The sequence below is a fragment of the Carassius auratus genome, chromosome 4, assembly GCF_003368295.1.
Source record: "Carassius auratus strain Wakin chromosome 4, ASM336829v1, whole genome shotgun sequence".
NCBI classification, from domain to species: Eukaryota; Metazoa; Chordata; class Actinopteri; order Cypriniformes; family Cyprinidae; genus Carassius; species Carassius auratus.
In genome coordinates, this window is record NC_039246.1 from 28,152,130 (window position 1) to 28,170,712 (window position 18,583).

At 33.2% G+C, this 18,583-nt stretch overlaps 2 protein-coding genes across 2 annotated transcripts; one reads left to right on the forward strand and one right to left on the reverse strand.

The window, feature by feature from the left end:
• Positions 1–924: 924 nt before the first annotated feature.
• LOC113065117 (mitochondrial-processing peptidase subunit beta-like) lies at positions 925–7,833 on the forward strand. Its single transcript, XM_026236318.1, has 13 exons — positions 925–1,055; positions 1,311–1,427; positions 2,536–2,622; positions 2,703–2,832; positions 2,911–3,109; positions 3,987–4,066; positions 4,163–4,269; positions 5,460–5,603; positions 5,681–5,841; positions 5,912–5,997; positions 6,698–6,786; positions 7,419–7,494; positions 7,664–7,833. Exons 1-13 carry the CDS (start codon positions 975–977, stop codon positions 7,726–7,728), a joined length of 1,422 nt encoding a protein of 473 aa, XP_026092103.1. The 5' UTR covers positions 925–974; the 3' UTR covers positions 7,729–7,833.
• On the reverse strand, positions 7,772–17,215 carry LOC113065109 (dnaJ homolog subfamily C member 2-like). Its single transcript, XM_026236306.1, has 17 exons — positions 16,993–17,215; positions 15,992–16,182; positions 15,835–15,910; positions 15,166–15,264; positions 14,936–15,077; positions 14,778–14,858; positions 14,626–14,691; positions 13,880–13,971; positions 13,671–13,792; positions 12,651–12,800; positions 12,479–12,567; positions 12,336–12,405; positions 11,020–11,207; positions 10,776–10,876; positions 10,587–10,697; positions 8,904–9,064; positions 7,772–7,942 (listed from the first exon to the last, which is right to left on the reverse strand). The coding sequence occupies exons 1-17, from the start codon at positions 17,045–17,047 to the stop codon at positions 7,874–7,876; spliced, it is 1,863 nt and encodes a 620-aa protein (XP_026092091.1). The 5' UTR covers positions 17,048–17,215; the 3' UTR covers positions 7,772–7,873.
• Positions 17,216–18,583: the final 1,368 nt, after the last annotated feature.

Genomic DNA, 18,583 nt, shown 5'->3' on the forward strand with positions numbered 1-18,583 from the left:
ATCTTCATTTAGAAAATACAGTACATTTTTTGAAACACACAAAAAAACATTTATAAACTTTAGTGAACAGTTTTATCCATTATTGGATAAAATAAGTAAATAAATAAATAAATAAACACAAGATAAGTTCACTCATATGACCAGCAGATGGCAGCTCCGAGTAAGAAATACAATATAAACAAAACCCCATTAAACAAAGATAAAATAACAATATGCCATTTTTTATTTTAATAATTGTATGTGCTTTTTCTTAATTTTTAGTAGATTTTTTATACTATATATGGCTTAATTTTTATTTCAGTTTTAGCTATTTTCCGTTAATAATGTTGGTCCTTACAGCTGACAAGGCAACATGAATATAATAGCAACTCATCTAGTTTTTAAATAAATGACAATATATATATATATATATATATATATATATATATATATATATATATATATATATATATATATATATATACACGGTATATAATATAGATAAAATGCATCTGGTGGAACTCTTGTTATTTTAGTAAATCCAGTAATGATGTCCGTTCACTCACGTTTATAAACATGTCTGCCAAATATTCAATGTATTTTCTCAATTAAAATAATGAGACATAATCTGCGATCCGCACGTTTGCAAAAATATCGAATAAATATCACATAAATAATCTGGCGCATGTGTTTTTTTTTGTTGTTGTTTTTTTACTTTGATTCAGAGCTGCCATCTGCTGGTCATATAAGTGAAGTGAAATCATGTAGTTTCATATTTCGTCACAAAAGACGGCGTAAAATGAGAAGATCAAGCGGAGGTGAAGGCTGAAACCATTTTTTCATGTGACCTAAATTTTATAATATATAATTATTAATAATAATAATAATTATAAAAAGGGTATTAGTCTGTGGCGAAAGCACGTTGAAAAACGCATGACGTAAACGTACTTCTGTCCAATCCGAACGCGTCTCTTCAACTGCGTCATTCAAGCAGCATGGCGGCGTCCGTGCATCGTTTCGGCGCAGCGGGGAGACACTTTATAAAGAATTTATTGAACACAAGAACCATTAACAGGGTGAGAGATTACACATACATCATTAATATCATTTAGAAATGCCAAAATATTGAAAACCATTTCCTGGCAATCAAATAAAACAGTCGGGGTGAGACTGGCGTGGTCTCAGTGATGAAAACGTATATGATAATATAACATGGCTATGCGAAAACATTTGATTTTATTTGCACTCAAAGTCGTAGATTTACCTATTATATGCTGCGGAGTAAATCATGGTTATGTCGCATGATTTAAAGCGTGCTGTCTGTGTTTCAGACCAGATCCACTCAGGCTGTCAGTCACGTGGTTTTAAATGTACCTGAGACAAAGGTCACGACCCTTGAGAACGGACTCCGAGTGGCTTCTGAAGACTCTGGCCTGTCCACATGCACGGTGAGTTTACATCAAAATCGGCTTGATTTGTTTGCTGTCAGGTGGCTGAGTATCCAACATTAAAATTAAGGTGACTGAAATTCGTGTTGGGGTCTCGTCTTCTTATTGACATAATGTGGGAGGTTTCCAAACACCTATGTCTGAAATAATGATAACATAGTGTATTTATTTTATCGCATATCATAGTAGAGTCACATCTTAATATGCCAAGTGAGTTTTGTATTTTTGTGCAGAATCAAATGCAAATTAACAACAAATATAGGTGCAATACAGCTAAGCAATGCATCCCAATGAAATTTAATAACACATTTTTACATGGTGTTTGTATCAAAATGTGTTATGCAATGTGATGAACAACAATAATTTTACCTCCTTCTTCCCAGAGGTATTTTAGCATCATGTCGTCATATACAGGTAGTAGTTTTGTTAATTTTATTAGTTTGAAGATTTTTATTTATGCTTAATTTATTATATTTCCACTTTTATTTTCCATTTTGGTGTTTTAACTTGGTTATCCAAGGCAACATTTCAAATTTTCAAGTTTTCGTTTAATAATTTTATTAAGGCGTTATTTAATTATTTGTAAATATTAATATTTTTTTTATTTATTTTTTATTGGCAATATTTCTAATTTTACTTTGCTTTTCACTTAATTTTATTTAAACCTTATTTAATCAACTAAATATTTGAATAGTTTTAGTATAGGCTAATGATAATAAACATGCATTTTCATTTATTTGAAAATGCATTTTCTTTAGAGCATCTGAATAAAAATGTTAGCAGAAATTATAGCTAGATACACTTAAATTTGTATTATTGTTTTATTACAGAATACAAACGTGCAGTGAAATGAAAACCTCATTAGCTCCAAACTGTGCATTAAATACAGATATACATATTAACTAATATTTTTTTTTAAATGTGATATAATAATAAGTAATCTGTAATAATAATAAACAAATTAAAGCAGAATTGTGAAAAAAAAAGTTCTGTTAGAGGAAGTAAATGATCACAGAATTCTGATAAACCACATTTATTTCTATTGAGATGACTTGGAGGAAATGGCCCCATTTTCTTAAATTTCCCTTATTCTGGTCACATGATGCAGGTTGGTCTATGGATTGATGCTGGAAGCCGGTATGAAAATGAGCGCAATAATGGTACAGCCCACTTCCTGGAGCACATGGCTTTCAAGGTACGAGAAACGATTCGAAATATGTCTGAATATCAAAACAATGGAGTGTAGAAAGCATCAGATCTGTGGCTGTGTTTCAGGGCACCAGGAAGAGGTCTCAGCTGGACCTGGAGCTTGAGATCGAGAACATGGGAGCTCACCTGAACGCCTACACTTCCAGAGAGCAGACGGTGTACTACGCCAAAGCGTTCTCCAAAGATCTGCCCAGAGGTAAGCCAGCAGACGCGAACTCATCATGACGGGCAGAACGGCATTATGGGTGTGCTGTAAATGCATCTCTTTTGGCAGCGGTGGAAATCCTGGCGGACATCATTCAGAACAGCACGCTGGGAGAGGCCGAGATCGAGCGCGAGCGTGGCGTCATTCTCCGAGAGATGCAGGAAGTGGAGACCAACCTGCAGGAAGTGGTGTTTGATTACCTGCACGCTACAGCCTATCAGGACACGCCTCTCGGGAGAACCATCCTGGGGCCTACGGAGAACATCAAGTACGTGTCACTCATTTACAGTCCTGCTGTCCTCTGTTAAAACACCAAAGATGAACAGGGACAGAAAAAATAGAAATGATTAATCATGGTACGTTAGGACATGTGTTTCATGTTTTCTGAAATGCTATGTTTAATGATGGTAATCTGAATATGCACTAATTTGCATAGATTTTTAGAAAATACTGGTAGATTGAAAATTCTTGTTTCATTTTGTTGATAGTGTTTTTTTTTTTTTTTTAAGTATTACTATTATTATTTTTAAATGAGTACTTTCAAAGCTTTAAACTTTTGTCTAGTTGCCAAGGCAAGATTTTTTTATTTTCAAGATTTAATCGTATCTAATTGTATTTGTATAATTTCAATTAATAAATATTTTTTTGATAGTTTTAGGGTTAGGAAATATTAGTATTTTAAGAACAGAGATCTGATTTTTGATGACAAATTGGCAAAATATATATATATATATATATATATATATATATATATATATAATAATTTTGGTGATTGTTAATTTTATCATTTTATATATATATATATATATATATATATATATATATATATATATATATATATATATATATATATATATATATATATATATATATATATATATATATATATATAAATCTATCAATCCACTAATTTATTGATTTATTTATTATTAAGTATATAACTTATACTTATTCAAATGTACAAATGAGGCTTTGTATTTATCAAATCTACAGATGCATTTAGATAAAATGTAATGAACTCTTATGTGTGTATTTTGGATGTTTCCTTTCCACTCGTCTGAATGTTATAAAAGCAAAATTTAGCAATGATTGAGAAAAAAAAAACCTAATGTGGTGTCTTGCCTTAACATTTTGATGTTCTGCAGAACTATAAATCGAGGGGATCTGGTGGAATACATCACAACACACTACAAAGGGCCACGGATTGTGTTAGCTGCAGCCGGAGGTAAAGCAGCATCACTTCCTTGGTTCGATTCGTTAGATCTGTTACTGGCTCAGAATTGGACCATTAATATTCCAGCACTGTTTCTCTGTCGTTCAGGAGTGTCACACGGTGAGCTTATTGATTTGGCCAAATTTCATTTCGGAAAGCTGCCCGCGAGATACAGCGGAGAGGCTTTACTGCCCTGCCACTTCACCGGCAGCGAGGTGAACACAACACTGATCCAGTTCATTACACACACACACACACACGATGCTCAAAATCAGTTATGATAGACAGCACTTTAGAGTCATTCCTCTCTTTGTGTTCTGTGACAATTTCTGAGACTACTATAGTAAGTGTATTATTGTGAATACAACTTTCTGTATTGAGCGATGATTAGTAAACTGCTTTAATTGCAGCATTTAAATTTACTGCAGCACCACTTTTCAAAGCAGTTTTAGTGTGTCTCATTAAGCCCCGCCTTTCTGAAAAGCCAAGTTTGCTCTGATTGGTCAGCTGGCCCAGGCACATACAGGACCCCTTTAAAGTGTGGTTCAAGGTTCAGGTTAAACATTTATTTTATTTTGTTTACATTATTAGAGTTAAAGGATTTTACAAGATTCCATTATGTGCTTTTGTTAAATATTGAAGTTTATTTTTACCTCAGTTTTAGTTTTTACTTCCATGTAGTAATTTTAATGCTTAGCTTCACCATCTTAAACCTAATTCAGTTAGTTGCCAACGCAACATTTCTAATTAAGTTTTGTATTTCAGCCTTAATTCAGTTAACAAATGTTTTTAATAGTTTTTGTTAATTACGATAATCCTGCTTTCTTACAGCCTGTTGTTGAAAATGCATGTCATTAGAGCAATGTTTTAAGTTTCCTTAAATGTTTTGTTTGAATATACAAATGATTATATAATTATTATATGCACTAATTTGCATACATTCCCAAAACATAAATCTGAACATTGGATCAAACAGGCTCAAATGCTTTTATTTATTTTTACAGAGGGAACTTTTTTTCGATTTTTTTTTTTTTTTTTTTTTTTTTTTTTTTTAAATGCCATGTCTGAATATAGAAAGCATATATTTATTATTTGTACTAATTTGCATATATTTCCAGTACACAAATCTGAACACTATATAAAACCAGGCTCAAATTCTTGTTTTATTTTGTTGCAGAGAGGGAGTTGTGTGCTTATGTCAATTTAGTTTTTACAAATCTTACTATTTACGTTTATTTTCATTAATAAAAAGAAATAACGGCAGGACTACAAACGAGGCAGTAGTTTTCTGTTGGAAAAATGAGCTCACTTTATTCATCACATGCACAATCAAACCTGCTGAATGAAGCGGTAAAACAGCCACTTCAGAAGAATTACCTGGAGTTGTGCTCTTGATTCCTCACAGATCCGTGTGCGAGATGATAAGATGCCTCTGGCTCATATAGCCATCGCTGTGGAGGCCGTCGGCTGGTCGCATCCGGACACCATCCCACTCATGGTGGCCAATACACTCATCGGGAACTGGGATCGCTCGCTCGGCAGCGGGATGGTGGGAAGCGCTTTCACTAAACCATTCAACTAAAAAAGACCCAAATCCCAAACTAACCACACCTTGTTTTCCATCAGAACTTGTCCAGTAAGCTGGCACAGATGGCGTGTCAGGGGAACCTGTGCCACAGCTTCCAGTCCTTCAACACCTGCTACACCGACACGGGTCTGTGGGGGCTTTACATGGTGTGTGAAGCAGGGACCGTCAGCGACATGATGCGCTTCACACAGCTGGAGTGGTGAGAGCTTCACGTTCACTGCGCTTCCGTCGAGCTGAAAGATGAGCAGCTAACACCTGGTTTTCTTTAGGATGTCTCTGTGTACGAGTGTGACTGAAAGTGAGGTGAACCGAGCCAAAAACCTGCTGAGGACAAACATGCTGCTTCACCTGGACGGTAAGAGCAGGAACACGCGATGAACAGGGTTTAGGAAGGAAATAAGGACCTTTTAAAGACAATTGCAATTGTAAATAAAAATTCCAATAGATTTTAAGATTTAATTTTTTTTAATTTTACAGACACCGCAAACTGAAAAGCTAGAATATGGAAATAATTATTAATGTATCTTCTGCAAAAAGTGTTTTTGTCTTGTTTTTTTTTGTGTGCAAACGTCTTAAAGTTTGAAAATTATATACACAAAATTTAGTGAATTTGTCAATAAAAAAAAGAGAAATATCTGCCAAAGGAGTGATAAAACAAAAACTTATATAAAAACCTTTCTCTTAATTAAGTTTAAGTATAAATTCTCAAGGTTTCATAAGATTTCTTGATTTTGCATCTTAAGTAAATTCATCATGAGTACAAGCCAAAATACTGATAAAGATATATATATATACATATATATTTTTTTTTTGCAGTGAATGCTAAATTTGATTAAGACTTTTAACTTGAATTTAAGATCTTATTTTGTGAAAGGACGATTTAAGGTTAACCCTCTCAGGCTCAAATTAAGTTTTAGTAACAAGTTTTTAGTACTCCAGATACATAAAATATGTATCTGGAGTAATAAGGTAGTTAGTTTTTAACTGTTGCAAATCAGCAACGCCTGCCTTGAGAGGGTTAAGACCTGCAGAAACCCAATCAATCTCTTCTGTAGGATCCACTCCCATCTGTGAGGACATCGGCCGGCAGATGCTGTGTTACAGCCGCAGGATTCCTCTGCACGAGCTGGAGGCCAGAATAGATGTGAGTAACATACAAGCTGACCTTTGACCTGATATCTGACCCACATTCAACGGCTGGTCATCTATTGCTTTATTGAGACAGTTACTGTTTCTCACGGGGGTGACTGTAAAATTAATTCGTGTAAAGTTTGTGCATGCAACTTTGTAAGGTGGGCAAGTGAAATTATGATCCTGCAAACGTGTTATGAGGTCGGACTGTGATCTGTAAAAATAATTTCTTTAATATAATTAATTTAAGAATAGAAAAGAAATATAAACTACTTGAAAAATAGGAAAACTGACATGCTTTGGCTTAATGATCTTGCATTTGCGCTGTCTTCAGTTTTCTCTCTTAAATGATGGATATTATAAAATATGGAAATTAGCAGAAATAAGAATGCAAACTTTTTTTTTTTTTTACATTTACATAAGGTAGATATTGGGCTTAACTACTTTCTTGACTGGAAAAATTAATTTTCCAAGCCCTAATATTAATGTATATCATATTTTAAAATGACTGCATTATTATTAGTGGAAAGAAAAACAGGATTCGGACAGCAATAAAAATCACAGACTCACTCCTGTAAATGTAGAAATGACCTTCTGTCCAGATGACAAGGGCTTTAGTCTGAATGCTGCTGCTTCTTCTCTCAGGCCATAGACGCCACAACCATCAAAGACGTGTGTATGAAATACATCTTTAATAAAGCTCCTGCTATAGCAGCCGTTGGTGAGTATTCATATTTTCTCTGTAATTTCTGCTTTTTTCTAAGCTCTGGTCCTGGAGTGTCTTCATAACTAAACGCACCTGCCTGAACTCATCACTCCAGGACCTGAAAGAGAGCAGCGCGACAGGAAACGCTGCTTTCAGACTGATAACCAGATACCTATGATTTCAGGTCCGATCGAGCAGCTCCCGGACTATAACGGCATCTGCAGCGGCATGCATTGGTTACGGACGTGAGGAGGTGAAGCATTAACAGTTACGGAAACAAGAGAATTTAATGTGTGCTTTTTTCATGTTTATTTTATTATAAAATAAAGAACAACACAATAAAGTTAAAAGACCATGGTGTGTGCGCGTGTTTTCTTTCCCTGCAGCACGTTTGTCATTTCTTGTTTTTAGCGGTGACCTGCTCCTGGGCAGCTTTCTTAGCCTTTATCATCTCCACCAGCTCCTGCAGAAACACAGAGAGGAAGAAGCACATTGACAGCTGTTACACACATTATTATAAGAAGATATTTTTTTAGTTCATTTTTTGTTATTGTTAGTAACAACACTAAACATTTTTTTTTTTTTTGTTCATTAATTACATGGCACCATTTAAATCTACATTAATCATCATGCACTGTAATAAATGTGTGTGTTATGGATATAAAATTTACACTTATTTTAATTAAGATTTTACATATTATTAAAATATTTACTTAATGTATAACCTTGTTCAAAATTCTAGTTTATTAATCAGCCTGCATTATATAAAATTTTATTAGCATAATTTCGGTATTTGTAAATATTGATATTTATAAAATAAATTACTTTGCATCTCATTCTTAATTCTACCTTATTAATCAGCTTGCATTATAGCAAGATTGTGAATTAAAGACATAATGTTAATGATATTAAATATTAATTTATATAATTAAGATGTTTATTATTATTTAAACAGATGTAAAAGTGTATAATATATAAATAAATGTGGTAAATTTAATATTACTCTAGAATTTTAAATAATAATTAAGAGAATAATTTGTATTATTTAGAAAACTATTACTTCACACCTTATTCCAGTTCTACCTTAATATGTTATTTAAAGTTTTGTCATTATTACTTGGATATTACACGGAACAAATAAAGTTATTACAATTTTATTAATAATAATTGTTTTTTATTGTTAGTATAATAATTATTACTAATTTTATATATACTAAATATATAATTGACAACTTATTCTAATTCTACCTTTTTAATATTTGTTATTGCTCATTTCATGGTTCTGCACATTAATTCTTGGGCAATGCTGTACGTAAACAATTATGCCAAAATATTCTGTTGAATTAAGAAAAGACCCTATAGTGTGTGTGTGTGTGTTACAAAGCCTGTCAGTTTTCAAAGAATTTCGATGCAGAAGATCATACCTTGTATCTCTTCATGCAGTCTTTCTTGGAGCGTCCGGGCACAGCGTCCGAGATCTTCTCCCAGCGCTCCGGCGTGTTCACCGGGAACGTCTTCAGCGCCTGCTCCAGAAGCTTCTGCTCCTCTGTGGTCCAGGGTGAGGAGTTGGACTCGGCGCTAACAGCTGGAGGAAACATTTGGATGAGTGACTGTTCAGAACAGGACTGTTTTTGTGACGACGATAAATCCCATTTTAATCGTTATGCTTCTCTCAAATATTTGCTTGCTGGTTATTTATTAAGAAAACATTTAAATTTTTTATTTGGAATTTGTGTTATCTTGCATTGGTAAGAAATCTCCTTTTATGGCTGCGGTAGCCAGATGAAAGTGATTAAATCCCACAATCTGCCCAGTGGTTTCCTTTAAATACCCAACCTGGCCACCATTCATGTGTTCCTGTGGCTCATTGTGTTTGCAAACACAAAAGGTTGTGGGTTCAATTCTCATGGAACACACATACGGTTAAAAAAATGTATTGCCTGAAAAAGTCACTTTGGATTAAAGCATCTGCTAAATGCATAAATGTAAATTTAAATACATGCGCTCTCTCCATGTTACAGAAAAAGCAAAAGTGCTGATAAGCCAAAATCACTGGCAGAATTTTGTTTTTCTTAAAAATCAAATTTTAATACAAAAAAAAAAACAACAACAAAATGTATATCTATATATATTTTAGGGATGCACGATATTGGATTTTGGCCGATATTCGATATGCCGATATTTTCTAAATAATTTTGGCCGATGCCGATACCGATATCGATATATATACAATTATATACTGATATATTTAAACTTTAATTTTACTGAAGAGAAATCCATGTATCTCTTCTATACTGATTCTACCATCAATTTATTATTTTACAAATGTAGACAGACATTCACATCTGAAAAACAGGTCAATTATTTAACTTGGAGAATATCGGTTTGGCTCATCGGCAGAAATATTCATATCGGCGATACCGATAATTGTCATTTTAAGCTTTTATCGGCCGATACCGATGTTGTGCCGATATTATCGTGCATCCCTAATATATTTGTATGTATTTATTATTCATTTTATTTTATATAATAAAATAATTGTGTTATTTACTGCTCAAATAAGTGTAATACAGCCAGTTTTGTTTTCATTCCCATTAATCAGCTTGCATTATAATAAAAGAGTCACAGAAGTGATAACCCCCAATATTATTAAAATTAAGGTATTTTTAATTTATTAATAGTAATATTATTTTTAAAAAAGAAGAGAGATCTTATTTTATTAATTACTTGGCACCTTATTGAAATTCAACTTTATTAACCAGCTAACATCATTATAAAAGTTAGTTCTAAAAAGCAATATTAATACTATAATTAATATTAATAATATTATTATTTGTTCTGTGTAACAATGCTTTGGCAATCATCTTGCATTAAAATAAGTAAAATCTATAAATAAATCTGGGTTATGAATATTATAACAATACTTATTAATAATATGATTAATATTAAGAATTGTAATATAAATCATGTAAAAAAAATAATTTATTAAAATGTATATATGTATATATTGAGAAAATATTAATTTATTTTAAATTTATTATTATTTACTTGCAAGCTTTTTCTAATTCTACCTTATCAATACTCATGACAAGTATCATGTGACTTACCATCGAATCTCTCTGATGGCGCAGCGTTGTCTACCGTCTGAGGAACAACTGAATGCTCCTTCCTGAACTTCTCAAAGGCCTTTCGGTTGATCTCGTCTTTCTGGTGAGGATCTGCCATCAAGAACCGAGAAAATTAGCCGTACAACTTCAATCTAGCGTACATTATCAAGCCAAACCGCGGTTACGTACCCAGCTTCTGCAGTGTTTTAGCTTTATTGATGACGTCTTTGGCCGTTCTCTTCACGCCGCTGCTGGAGTGCTGGTTCATGTAGCTGGCGATCACCTCCCATCTGTCCAATCACAGCACACCTCAGTCAGTTTGTTTATTTGTTTGCTAATGCAATGCTCTACCACTGAGCCACAGGAACATGGAATCACTTCCTTCGATTCCACGGAACACTGTAACATCTGAATGGTTTGCATGGAGACTCACCTGGCGTTGGTTCCGGCGGGAAACAGGTTGACGGCTTTGATGAGCAGCTGCAGATCTTCCTCGTTCCAGCCTCTGTTATTGGCTCCTCCTCCTCCTCCTGCGCTGGTGTGCTCCGCCCCTCGCGACGCCTGCTGCGCCTGCATCTCCGCCTCCTTCTCCTTCTGCATCTGAACGTTCACCTCCTGCACCTGCAACCGCAGAAACAAATCCTCAGAGCAACTACAGGACCCTTCAGAAGTTTGGGCTCGGCAGGGACTTCTTTTAAATGCATGCAAATTGATCAAACAGCAGGAAAGTTGCTAAAAAATCGGAAAATATATATATTAATAATTATTATTATTAAATGAGTAATTACTTTAATATTTGTTTTTGTAATTGTAACATCTTTACTAATAATTATAAGATGTATTTTTATCTAAATTAAAAAATAAATGTTCTTTTGAACTTTCTATTCATCAAAGTAATCCTAAAAAAAAAAACCATGTTTTCCAAATAATAATAATAACAACTAATTATATTAAATAATTTTAGTAATTGTAATTCATTACTAATAATTATCATAGGTATTTTTGCTGTTCTTTTGCACTTAAAAATACAATGTATGTCTTTTTTTTAAATCACAATTTCCACAAAAATATTAAGTTGTATATGTATTATACAAATATTATTAATATATGTTTATAATGTTTATTTTTTTTAAATTCTAATATAATTTTATTCAAATATTTTTATTAATATTACTTGCCAATTTATTCTAAATCTACCTTAATATTTGTTATTGCTTTATTTATTTGTTTGTCATTATTTGTAACGTAATAATGCTTTGGTATAATAAGAGTGTATGTATTATAATATTTATTAATATAAATTAAAATAATATTAAGATTTGTCTATATAATTAATGATAATGGTAAATTATAAGTATTAGTATTATTATTTATGATTCTAATAAATGCTGTTCTTTTAAACTTTCTATTTATCTAAAAATAAAACAATAAAACGTATAGCAGTTTCCACAAAAATATCGGATCTATTATCTGTCAAAATAATCCGAATGATTTCTGTAGATCATGTGACACTGAAGACTGGAAAATTCAGCTTTACATTACAGGAATAAATTACACTTTACTTTATATTCACAGAACATCTAACATTTTTATAATATTAGACAAATAAATTTGAACTGTATTTTTGATCAAATAAAAATGCAGCCTTGGTGAAAACAAGGGACTTCTTTTAAAAATCATACAGACCCCAAACGTTTGCATACATGCACAGATTTACAGCTTAAAGCAAACGCTGTGTGTGTTTCTCACCTGTTTCTCCAGAGCTGCTTTACTCTGCTCTTTATTCCCCGAGGCCAGCGCTTCATTCAGCATCTGCAAACTACAAATCAAACCAAAACTCAATATTTCTCCCACGTGCAGCTGAGTTCAGAGAATCAACTCACAATAATCACCTGGTCAGCTCCAAGCGGTCGCAGAGCTTCTCCACCTCCTCCATCATCCTGACGCCGTCGGCTTCATTGTCTGTGAAGTAGCTGTGAGTCTGAGAGAAGAAGCAGAGAGACAGAGATGAGGATGCGAAGCTCTCGGAGCTGAATGTGTGAGATGATGTGGAGGGTCTCCTGCCTTGCAGGTCGTCCTGAGCTTCTGCCGTTCTTTCTTGATAGCTTTCTTCTGGACTTCTTTCTCTTTCTTGGCCTGCTGTGCTGCCTGTCTCGCCGCCTCTTCCTCCTTCTCCCTCTGCATTCGCGCCGCTGCCTCCTCTTCCTGACGCGCCTGCACACATAAAACCGAGAGAGAGCCGCGTATGACTATATATACCACAGATTAAAGTGACTTAAGATCATTGTAATGACTATAATTAGTATATATATTATGTACCTGTAGAGCTTGACTGTATAATAAAGTGATACTTTATTTATTCGTCCTTTATTTAACCAGGTAAAACGTTCTGAGATTAAAAATCTCTTTTACAAAAGTGACGTGGAAACACTAATACTGCAGCGTTTAGTCAAAAAGCACAACAGGATAATTGGGGGAAAAAAGAAAATGTGGTTCCATTAACAGAAAATAACAATAATAAAAAAAAAACAGGCACAGCTTTTGATTGATGGGCAAATAAACTGGCATTAAAAAAAAGTTTAAATAATTTAATAATATAAATTATATATGTTAATTATAATATAACAATCATGATACATAATAAAATCTATAAAATATATAAAATTTGTTGTGCATTATCATATCTATTAGCTTTTTTTGACATTCCTGTAGTTTTTTTTTTTATTATTAATTTTTAATTTCATTTTGGTTGATTTGTACATTAACTTAAACTTAATTAAAATTACAAATACTGCTTTGGCATCTAGAAACTTTATTTTATTTCACTTAAGCTTTATTATATATATTTATTTTTAGTTATTAATTTCTTTCCAAAAATATTAAAACATACAATATATTGGCAATGTAATAAAGTTACAATATAAAAAATGTATCCCCTTCAAACAAATACAATACAAAAAATATATTACATTTGCAATATACAAAATAATTATTTATTCTAATTTATAGATCGATAGATAGATAGATAGAGAGATAGAGAGAGATAGATAGATGATAGATAGAGATAGAGAGATCGATCCTGACCCGCTCTTTCTCCTCCTGCTCTCGTTTCTTCGCATCGGCTTTGGCCTTCTTCTCCGACTCTTTCCTGGCTTTCTCCTCCTCTTTGAATTTCTTTATTCGTGGGTCGCAGTTGTAGGCCGTGTCTGCATCACACACACACACACACACACACACATTCACACAGACGCTCACAGTGAGATCATGTTCCTCGTGTCTCATCCCAAACTTACCAACGAGTGTCCGTATCCTGTTCATCTCTTCCTTCTTTCTCTGAGCTCGAGAGGCTCGGTTCTGTTTCTCAATCCACCTCCTCTCATCTCGACTGATCGCAAAATCACACACAAACACCACAAAAAGGAAAGAGTTATTGTAAAAGGAAACTATTATAGTTTTAAATCAGTTAACTGTGTTCACTGTCATTTTTACTGAATCCTTTCTTTTTTAGTTTTAATGAAGTTAAAAAATCGTTCATTTTAATAAATTGTTTCTCTTTTCAGATTAATTTTAATTTATTAAATCAAATGCTACAAATAGAAAAGTGTTATTTTAGTGTTCATTTCTTTATATTTTGAACTGGTTTCATCTCTATATTTTCTGTTTTTACAATTATTAAAGTTTAATTTTGTTGTAAAAGTAATTTTTATTGAATCTTTTCTTTTTTAGTTTTAATGAGGTTCAAAAATCGTTCATTTTAATAAATTGTTTATGTTTTCAGATAAATTTTAATGAATTAAATCAAATGGCACAAAGTAGAAAAGTTTTATTTTAGTACACATTTTTTTATAGTTTGAATTAGTTTCATCTGAATATTTTCGGTTTTCAGAATTTTTAAGTTAAATTTTGTTTCATTAACTTTTTTTTTTTACTCAAATTCTATAAAAAATTGGCAACTAGTATTTTAATGGTTTCGTTTGTCACCTTTAATAACCACATGCAGTAATAGTAAAAATTTTACAAAATACAAAGCATTATTTACCATTCAGCTTTTTCCTTTTCCTCTTCATCTAAATATGAAAATTCCCTCCACGAGTCAAAGTTGTACCTTCAGAAACAAAGAGAAAAAAATTTTTTTTTTCTTCCAGCATTAGTTTGCCTCAAAATGTATGAATAAATCTGATATTTACTTACCAAAAGGAATAGAAATTATCTACATCTTCAAAAGACGCGTCCATGCTTCCCAGACTCGGGACGTGTTTTTTCACAGTCCACCTGATTGAGAGAAACACAGCAGTGTGATCTCCAGCACTGAACCTGAATCCTCTGAATCAGTCATGTGAGGCGTTTACCTGCTGTTCCTCTCAAACACCGGCGCAAACACCTCGAAGAAGTTTTCTTTGCCTTCTGCTTTTGAAGGAACCATGTTGTCAAACGTGGGATCCACGCTGTCAAACGCTCTCCGCTTCACCGGATCCGACAGCATCTCCATTGCTGAAGGCAGCACACCAGAGAACATAAAGGACCTCTCGTATGCACAAACCCCTTTATTTCACTTATAATGAAGCAATAACATCCCAACCTTTTGTTATGCAAGTGAAATAATCATTATCTCCCTCCACAATCTGCTCTCCTGCTGCTTTCCTCTTGTCCGGGTGATGTTTGAGGACCATGGCTTTATCTGTGGAGAACAACTGCATGTTACTGTGAAATACTCTTTACCACTTTAAAGAGCTCTCCGAAGCGCCATTCATTACGCAGTAAAAAATCTGTAAATATTGTTACATTTAAAATAGCAGTATTCTTTGTGAATATCTGTTGAAATGTAATTTATTCCTGTGATCAAAGATACATTTTCAGCAGGTAAATCATTACTGCAGTCTTCAGTGTCACATGATCTTCAGAAATCATTCTGATATGATGATTTGTTGCTCAAGAAAAATTTGTGATTATTATACAGTAGCAATGTTAGTAGCAATGTTAAAAATTTGTTGAATATTTTAATTTAGAAATATATATTTTCAGGATTCAATGATGAATAGAAAGAACAAAAGAACAGCATTTATTTGAAATATAAATCTTTTTTAACATTGTCAATGTATTTACTGTCACTTTTGATACTTTTGAAAGTATTTTGATCAAGTATTTTTGATAAAATAAAAGCAGCCTTAATGTGCAGAATTGACATACAAAAAAAACTATTAACCATTATTGTACAAAGATTTTGAAACACACAAAAAGTCAAACTTACGAGCAGCTTTGATCTGTTTCTGAGTTGCTTTGTAGCGGATGTGTGCGAGACCTAAAACAGCGTAGTGATCTTGGTTCTGTAAAGTCAAGAGAAGCATGTCAGTGCATTCAGTTCAGAGTCTCACGGCTCTGACACAGACACACATCTCTACACACACCTTCCAGTCTTTGGGGTCCAGTGTCTTCAGCATGGGATACTCCTCCAGCTGCAGCTCCTCATCCTCCTCTTCCTCAGACAGCTCCTCCTCTTCCTCCAGCTCTTGAAACGAGGCAGACACATTTCTACTCCTGCGTTTCAGAAATGCCTCGAACCAGCGACCCACCGGCTCAAACTGAACCTGCTCCGAAGCTGAGACCAAGACACAAAGCAAACACCCATTGCATAAACAGTATTTCCTTGTATGGTAAAAAAAAAAAAGATCAAGGTCATTTTAATACATAAATTATGTTCATTTTATATAGCACTTTATTTATTTAATTTTATTAATTATAATTTCAAGCTATTTTTAATCACCCTAACATATAACAATGTTAAAATTATGAATAAATATTATTATTTATAAAACAAACACACACACACACACACACACACACACACACACATATATTATATATTATATATATATATATATATATAAATGAGAATAATCAAGCAGCACTTCTGTTTTCAACAATTTTTAACAAAAATGTATTAGAAATGTTTTATTCTTTTAACAAAATAATTACTGTTATTACTTTATTTTTTTACTTATTATTTATAGTTAACTTTCCCACCACAACATTTAGAAATTTAAATAATAAATATTAGTATTAATAATGTTTTTTATATAGATCAAAAAATAGTACAGTATCTGCCACATAACACTTAAAAAAAAAAAAATCACACCCATCATTATTGTGTAAAGAGGGTCCATCTTTTTTTTTTCATTCTATTTTGAGAGCGTTTTAAACAAAACGTATCTTTACGTAAATTAAAATCAGTCAGGTCTGGTGACTGAAAGGGTGATCCTTTGTTTCTACTGTGTCTATATTAATCTCAGTTTGAGATTATTAATTTCAGCGATAGAGCATGGCAACACAATATGTGACTATGAGAAATATCTCCAGTATAATGTGTGATGTGTCCAGATCTGCTGTGTCTCATTACTGTGACACTCACCGGAGACCGCGTTATAAAGCGCTGTAAGCTGCCCGTCTGACGCCTCCTTCAGCATCTTCACGAGTTCACACACACGGACGACCTAAAGAGATCGCATTAGCGTGAAAGATCGGCTTGAGTCAGGGATTCTTAAACCGCTGTTTCGCTCGGGTCTTTCAGATCCACATGGGCCCCGCAAAACTGTCCGTCTGCCGGGAATCTGTGTTACACTCACAGCCTTCCGGCGCGCTGCAGCTCGATGACATTTGGTTCCGCTACCACAGAATTAATTTTCTTCTTCTGGCTTTTTATTTTAAAAAAGTGCTTTTCTATTTCATATTACTACAGTAAAACTATAATAAATACATATTTCATTTTTTGCAAATCAATTTAAAAAGCCAAATAACATTCTTCTTTACAACCGTGCTTGACCAATATGGCACTACATTTTTATTGATGGCATTTTGCTAGAAATCATGGCAAACTCATTAATGTCTATATGTATTTTATTTGTTACAATTTCTAGATATGCATAAAACCAAGAATGAGATGTACATTTTCAACAATTTAAACTCACTGCAGTAAAAAAGTGAGATCAGTTGGTGTGTTGTAATTATATATATATATATATATATATATATATATATATATATATATATATATATATATATATATATATATATAATAATTATTATTATTATCATATCCATTAAGGTTTTAAGATGGCAGACTGATTAGAAATTGGCATTTGACCCATGATTCATCAGAAAAGGTTATCATAATTAATCACAATTCACATTTCTTCCTTGTGATACAATCTTTATTGACAAATAAAAAATACCCATTATGAACATCTGTACAGATTACAGTAAACATACAGAAACTGTGGACCCGTTGGCATCTCAGAACAGGTAAGAAACAGTTAGTCTGACTCACAAAGCTGTAAATCTACCAAAACACTCCTGAGGCCCAAAGCAGTTTACGGTTCACGCCTCACGAAGTATCAGAATTCACTGCGAAAACCCGAGATAGTACACTGTAAATACATACATCTCGTGTGGCAAATACCTTCACCATAACACTCCTGTCTGTTGTTTTATTAAAGGACATAGTCCAAATGTTTTAGTAAATGTACATTTAGTTAGTTTAGCTGTTGACACTTCACATCTCAATGTAATCTAAAGGGAAGTGTTATTTTTACATCCGCTCAATCCAAACGAACGACTGGCGCTGACCTGTTCATTTTCACACATCCAAACATTACAGCAGATCTGAGATCAGCCCACTCACAGCATTCAGAGCAGCAGCCATCAACAAATATTCATCAGTGTTTCAAACAAAAAACAGTGACAGTACAATGAGTTGTTAAAGTTTTAAAAGAGGAAAAAGGCACCCAATCCTCACATCTGACAGATATTCAAGGCTTTGCTGGTGCCAAAGATCAATTTGGGTTAATCTCATGAAACATTTACAGCTCCTATTTCATGTATATGCTGTATATTTTTTGATGTAGCCTTTTTAATGACTTTTAATGATTTTTTTTATATATAGTGATCTATAAAAGATACAAATAGAGAGATATTATTGCATAAAGACAATTAAACCTATTTGA

Bases quoted from the DNA above. Each gene is read 5' to 3' on its own strand.
- LOC113065117 (XM_026236318.1), top strand. From the start codon at position 975: ATGGCGGCGTCCGTGCATCGTTTCGGCGCAGCGGGGAGACACTTTATA. The intron at 1,056-1,310 runs GTGAGAGATTAC...TCTGTGTTTCAG, and splicing joins ACACAAGAACCATTAACAGG to ACCAGATCCACTCAGGCTGT. The intron at 7,495-7,663 runs GTGAGTATTCAT...CTATGATTTCAG, and splicing joins TCCTGCTATAGCAGCCGTTG to GTCCGATCGAGCAGCTCCCG.
- LOC113065109 (XM_026236306.1), bottom strand. From the start codon at position 17,047: ATGCTGAAGGAGGCGTCAGACGGGCAGCTTACAGCGCTTTATAACGCG. The intron at 13,972-14,625 runs GTAAATAATGCT...TTTTGCGATCAG, and splicing joins GAAAAGGAAAAAGCTGAATG to TCGAGATGAGAGGAGGTGGA. The intron at 12,406-12,478 runs GTGATTATTGTG...TTTGATTTGTAG, and splicing joins GACCGCTTGGAGCTGACCAG to TTTGCAGATGCTGAATGAAG.